This window comes from Ruditapes philippinarum, unplaced genomic scaffold (assembly GCF_026571515.1).
Source record: "Ruditapes philippinarum isolate M1 unplaced genomic scaffold, ASM2657151v2 ctg4830_1_1_1_1, whole genome shotgun sequence".
Classification (NCBI taxonomy): Eukaryota; Metazoa; Mollusca; class Bivalvia; order Venerida; family Veneridae; genus Ruditapes; species Ruditapes philippinarum.
In genome coordinates, this window is record NW_026854607.1 from 56,784 (window position 1) to 63,065 (window position 6,282).

General features: G+C 33.5%; 1 protein-coding gene across 1 annotated transcript; it reads left to right on the forward strand.

The window, feature by feature from the left end:
- Window positions 1–1,566: 1,566 nt before the first annotated feature.
- On the forward strand, window positions 1,567–4,731 carry LOC132740574 (uncharacterized). Its single transcript, XM_060728499.1, has 3 exons — window positions 1,567–2,024; window positions 3,109–3,166; window positions 3,363–4,731. Exons 1-3 carry the CDS (start codon window positions 1,971–1,973, stop codon window positions 3,770–3,772), a joined length of 522 nt encoding a protein of 173 aa, XP_060584482.1. The 5' UTR covers window positions 1,567–1,970; the 3' UTR covers window positions 3,773–4,731.
- Window positions 4,732–6,282: the final 1,551 nt, after the last annotated feature.

Sequence of the window (6,282 nt, forward strand, 5' to 3'; positions counted from 1 at the left end):
TAATTAATGTATATTTTGCATGCACACGTTTTAACCCCCCTCACGCCGTGCAAACATAAGTAGGAATCTGAGTAGCCACTCTATATGCTTGCATAGACAACAACATAGAGTGCCAGATAAAATATGATAGCTCTATATTTAGCAGATAGGGCAGGGAAGAATGTAGTGTTCGCTGCGTAAACCCTAAATATAGTGATGGTTCAAAGGAGTAGGGACGTGATAAAGAAATTTAGCGGCCATTTTAGTGGTCATTTTAAAAGGCCATTTCAACGGTCAAGATCCAGTTTTTCAATTTGGTATCCACCTTTCTCGAATTCAGTATACCATAAATAGGTTAAAACACCAAGATACCACTTGTACTACAAAATGCCTCTAGCATTGACAGCCAAATTCTCAAAATCAGTCATGTCTATTATTAAGCTTAATTGTATCGTGAAAAAGTAAAATCTAATTTATCGGAAATGTATGCGGGGAAAACTATTTGAATTAAAAAAAATGATAGCAAAATGCTTATTGAAAAAATAATTATCTAAATGATGATGATAATGATGGTGGCGGTGTTGATGATGACGGAGAGTATCCTTAAACGATGACAAGTATGATGGATACATTTTTTGTTGATGCCGATGATGTTAGAGTTGGTTAATGATGCTTGGTCGTGTAATTTTTAACGATCATAATGGTGATGGTGATGGTGGTGGTGATGATGATGATGATGATTAAAGAATGATGTATGATGATACTGATTTTTACGATAATGTTGATAGCGATGAAAAGAATAATTTTGCTAGTGGTCGTGGATAAAGTGTAAGAATAATTATCACAACCTGAGGGAGCAGACGAGATGTTTCATAATGTCTTACAACCTTAAGGCCAATACATAGCAGACGAAATGTTGCTTAGGTTATGAACTTAAGGCTAGTACAGATCACGTTTATCTCAGGAGGGCAAGGTTATCTTTCCGGAAGCTAAAGTCACGTTTGCAAATCTTGTTCTGGTTTAACATTTGAGCCGCGCCATGACAAAACCAACATAATGGGTTTGCGACCAGCATGGATCCAGACAAGCCTGCGCATCCGCGCAGTCTGATCAGGATCCATGCTATTCGCTATCAGTTTCTCTACTTGTTATAGGGTTTGTAAGCGAACAGCATGGATCCTGATCAGACTGCGCGGATGCGCAGGCTGGTCTAGATCCATGCTTGTCGCAAACCCATTATGTTGGTTTTGTCATGACGCGGCTCATTTATCTTTTATTGATTAGCCTTTATACCACCAGACTGAGTATAAAGTCTTCATGAGATGTATCATGACAGTTGGACGAGGCTGGTAGCTGATATTGAAATCCCTACATTTGCAAATGGACTGTTCCAAATTTAAAACAGGGCAAAATCATTACACAAAGTCAGGGGGTAAAGGGTTTACAATGCCACTTTTATCTCTCTTGATTGACAAAAGGTAAGTATGATGATTTCATATAGTTTACGCTGTCTTTATTATTCGTACTTAAAGTGATACGGATGGGTCAAAAGTATGAACATTTTAGTGAGTGCAAGTTTCTTTCTCATTTCACCTTCGTCCAAGAACCCTCTTCTGCTTTCGTCCCAGAAAATTTAAGTCAAAGAAATCACTGAGTGTGTGAAATTGTTATACAGGTATGTTAAACGCTTGTTTATTTGGATTACAACAACTAGATAGACAAATTTACTCTTTAAAACAGGATGGTACGGTGATAATAGGTTTGTTTCTGGAGGATTGTGAATTAAGTTCAATATAACCGCATTCATGTATAAATCCTCAAAAACATGGTGAATATTAGTACAATATTACCGGTTCCTTCCGATTCCTTCTTTCAGCACGGATGTGATAATTTTGAAAATATGTTGCCATGGAAATCGTGAAGATATGGCTCAATAATTGCACGTAGAAGTTTATACCTGTCTCGGCAGCCTGAGGGAAAGGTCGTGTAAAATGAACGACAATATACTGTCTCGTAGGAAGTCATGTGATGCCGGAGAGAAGCTAGTAAGTTCCGTTTTATTTTCATTTTTTAAAATTTAAATTCAATTTTATTTCAGGCAACATTAAAGACTTGTGCACTTGACCTCGTGGTTAGTAATGCCGCACGAATAATTCAAACATAAATTTTGTTTAAAAATTAAGTTCGATTGTTTCAGTTTAGAAACATTTTCGATTTTTAAAGCAAGTTCTTGTTCTTATTTCGAGTCCGCTTTGTAGAAATAAGCACTGATGACATATGTAAATATGTTATTGAAACGAGTAGGGCTCGAGCCCGCGATATCTGGGTAGTGAGACAGATACTATAACTATAAGGTTACTGCTCCCATTTGAGGTGGTTCTTTGAAAGTATTCGTAGATGAATACATGTATACCAAAGAACACATTTGACTGATTTTACATTCAATATAGTCAGGTTTTTGTAAAGACCCTGATATAGTTAAGTTTGGTCGTCGGTATATGTGATGGATTTTACTTTAGTGTTGGCGTGATAAAAATCTCATCATCATTTTTGCCCTTATTTATATATATTTGTTCATCATGTCAACGAAATGCTGATCTTGTTTCTTATGTATATTAAGTTATTTCACTATTTTGTTCATCATTAATTTTACTTGACCGAACCACAGAGCTATATATTACAAGATATACTATGTTCATCCTTGAGTAAAATACTTTAATTAGTCTTTTGAAACATATGAGATTCTTACAGAATATGTCTTATTTGAATAAAAAGTGAATTAACTATGTATGGGAAGCTGTGTTCCCTATCACAGGTCAAGTAAAGGTGGTCTTTTCTTAAAAAGATATTTTTTTTTAATTTTAAACAGAAACAGAACATATCTACCTTAATTGTGTGAAGGCAAAAAATGTTTATCTTATATTTACAAAGAGACTGTGTAGCCAATAATAATAATAATAATAATAATAATAATAATAATAATTATATCATATTTGAGCAAAGTATATCTTTAAATTGTATAAGTTCTTGATCAAACCATCTATCCAAGTACAAATTTGATTAATTGATTGAAACAAAAGCGATAGAAATTATGTGTATAATAACAGCCAGTGGTCTTTTTTTTTGTAGGAAGGCATCCCAGTAGTGAATGGGTTTCCGAGAAGAGGTTCTCTTACTTCTTCAAAGCGTAAGTAAAAAAATAACTCCAAATCAAATGACCACGTACTGTGGAGACAACAAAATAATAATGTTTTTATAATGTTTTTATCAATAAAAGAAAATGTAAATGAATAGACAGGTTTTAATCTTATATTGAGGCTAAATCAGTAGTTTTATTTATCCAAAGAAAATGCCTTAATTATTCACTTTGGCTAATGTTTCAGCAAGCCTTCTTCCTCGTCGCCGATCGGAGGTCACTTTACACGAAATACAGGAAGTGCGAAAGATTGAGGAAACTAAGAAATCAGTGCTCCGTCGGCAATTCTCAACAATATGCGCACCAAAACTTGTCTCGGAACGTCAAAATATCGGGAAAACAGTTACAAAAACTGACACTTGCAAAAAAGACGACGACCTTGAATTGCCCAGAATTCCCTCAGTGACACCGGAACCGGAAGAGATCAAATTCGCCAAACAAAGAAGAAACAGCGAAAGTATTAAGGAAGAACTGCAAAACGGTTCATATCGACCAAAACATTGCTGGTGTTTTCGTTGTCAACTGATGTTCTCAATGTTTAAAGCAGGGGATGATAGGCTAGAAATGTGGGGGAACTATCCTTGTTTCAGAAGGTAACACTTAATGACATAAACGGCTGCACCTTACATTGATCTATTTTAAGATAAATCACACGATGCAAAGTCACGTGGTTCCCATACATGACCATGCGATTTCACAGGATACGTGTAATTTTCAAAAAAGCAACAATACTTGATATTTCAAGATTTGGAATAAAAATACGATATTTATTTTCAAAATTCTGTTTTTCGGCGTCTGATTGTTATATTGAACTACTAAGTGTAACTTTACGCAGCAAACTTCTATAGACAGCTTAGACACGGAGAGAGAAATGATGATTTCTTCAAGTAACACTCCTATGTGACTCCCACAAAAAAGTGAAGATTAAAGGTGGCCCATAGTTCATTTCAGGTTAAAGATTACTAATGTTTTAGTTTTTGTTTGACATTTTAAGTTAAACAATAACCTTTATGATGTATATATGTGAATGAGAATTAATAAGAAGCATAAAACAAAATGAATTGCCTATAAAGTCATTTGTACTATTAAAGGATATTTCTTATGTTAATAATGTAAGCCATTTAATTTTTCTACACTGTAAAATATTTTTTGAACCTTATAAAGTTTTGACATACATGTAGTTTGTGTTTCAAGGGACTTTTGTGCAAATTGATACTTATACAGAATTGTATTTAGTTCTGATAAAGTTTTAAGAAACATGTTGTATGGAATTTTTGCAATCATGATAATACGTTATGATTTTAAATGATAAAATCATGACTGGATATTGTTCTTTTTTTACTTTTAAAAAATCTTTTTTTTTCTAAACAATAAGAAATAATTATTTCTGAGAAAATCTTGGAAACACAGAAATGTTTTTTTCTTTGTTTCTTCCAAAATATTGGATTAAAATAAAATGGATAGCACATTTTTGTAAATATTTTGTTATAGGATTTTGTAATTATCTTATTTGTATTTATTTAATGCATAATGTAAATAAAATGAAATAAAATATGTTTTTTTTTATTTGTTTTTCCTACTTTTGATATTATAATAAAGTTAGACGAACCAAATAATCAAATGACATTAAGTTTATGTCGATCTAAAAGATTCCGTTAAATACAATTGCCTTTTTCAAAAATCTAGAGTTTTAAAATGTTGACCTTTTTGTAAGGTCAATGTCATTTAGGGTCAAGGTCATATTCAAACAATCAATATCACGCTTTGTTATAAGATTGAATGCATTAGTTTATAAAGATTTGTTATGTGTGAGGTTAAAGATATCAGCTTAGAGAACAAAACAGACACAAACAAAAAACAACCAAAAACAAAAAACATGCCAGGTCTACGTGTACTTATACTAAAAGTGGCATAGTTTTATAGTGTCATTACAGTACAAAATAGAATACAATTCCGGAGAAGTGTTCTTATCACGTGATTATAATCACTAGTTTGAAAATTCTTGCACCAGGAAAAAAATCAGTTTTCAAGGTATTATAGCTTAGCAGATCATCGTTCAAACTGAATGAACATAAATGCATTCATATTGTGACCATCTATAGTGTGTATAGTTTTGAATATAACATATCTATACTTCGTGTGAAGTTAAAACGTGCTTAACTTGTATTTACAAAAAAAAAATTGTGGTAATTAAATTATCAATATTTTTTATATCAAACTTGAGCAAAGTATATCTTTAAAAACCCTTTCCAATCTAGGGAAATGTATTCGTCTACTTTCGTTTTATTTTTACCTAGTAAAGTTTTCAAAATCCAGATGAACTACATTATATTTCCTGAATGTCAAAAAGATGACTAGATTGCAAATTGCTTTGTTTGTGGTCATGTACAAGCCTATCTGAAAAAGGTTATTATGGTCGCTTTCTGCAGGTTATGGGTTTAGAAGGGCACTGATAGCTCTGACGTATGCTAACTCAAGCCGATTTGACAAAACAAAGAAATGTCATTGATATGGGAAAATCTATTTATAGCTCTAGTGACATTAATTAACCTTAACACGATCGACCTTGAAGTCCACCCAAGAGTAAAGATCAGCGGATGGCACCAGATAAGACATTTTTATAATATAGGTCATTAAATAATGATGTTATAAGAATCAGTAGTGGGACAAATTGGTATGTGTCCTCTGTCGAAACTTTTCGGGGAGGATAAATTTGCTTCTGCTGCCGTTGTTGTTGGAGTTTAAATCACATCGACACGGCAAATGTCAATAATTGCGAATTTCTAGCTTTTCATGTGCAGAAAGGCCTAAGGTGATTCTCCGTGCATTATTTCAGACACAAACGAGCACCCGAGTAGAACCACCGACATTCCGTGACGTTGCTGAATAGCTAGCTTACTCACATGAAAGAATCCAGGATTTTAACCAATACCTGTGACATCAGTTTAAAGGGAATTCGTCGGATGCTCCTAAACTATTTGACACAATGTAGTTAGGATCGTGTGTAAGCCTAACTTCCTATTTATTTTGCGAGCTGTTATAAGATGACATTGTAAACACGTCGGCTAGTTTTTGAAGTGTGTAAAGGACAAAGGAGGACAAACGAA

Bases quoted from the DNA above. Each gene is read 5' to 3' on its own strand.
- LOC132740574 (XM_060728499.1), top strand. From the start codon at position 1,971: ATGAACGACAATATACTGTCTCGTAGGAAGTCATGTGATGCCGGAGAG. The intron at 2,025-3,108 runs GTAAGTTCCGTT...TTTTTTTTGTAG, and splicing joins GTGATGCCGGAGAGAAGCTA to GAAGGCATCCCAGTAGTGAA. The intron at 3,167-3,362 runs GTAAGTAAAAAA...CTAATGTTTCAG, and splicing joins TTCTCTTACTTCTTCAAAGC to CAAGCCTTCTTCCTCGTCGC.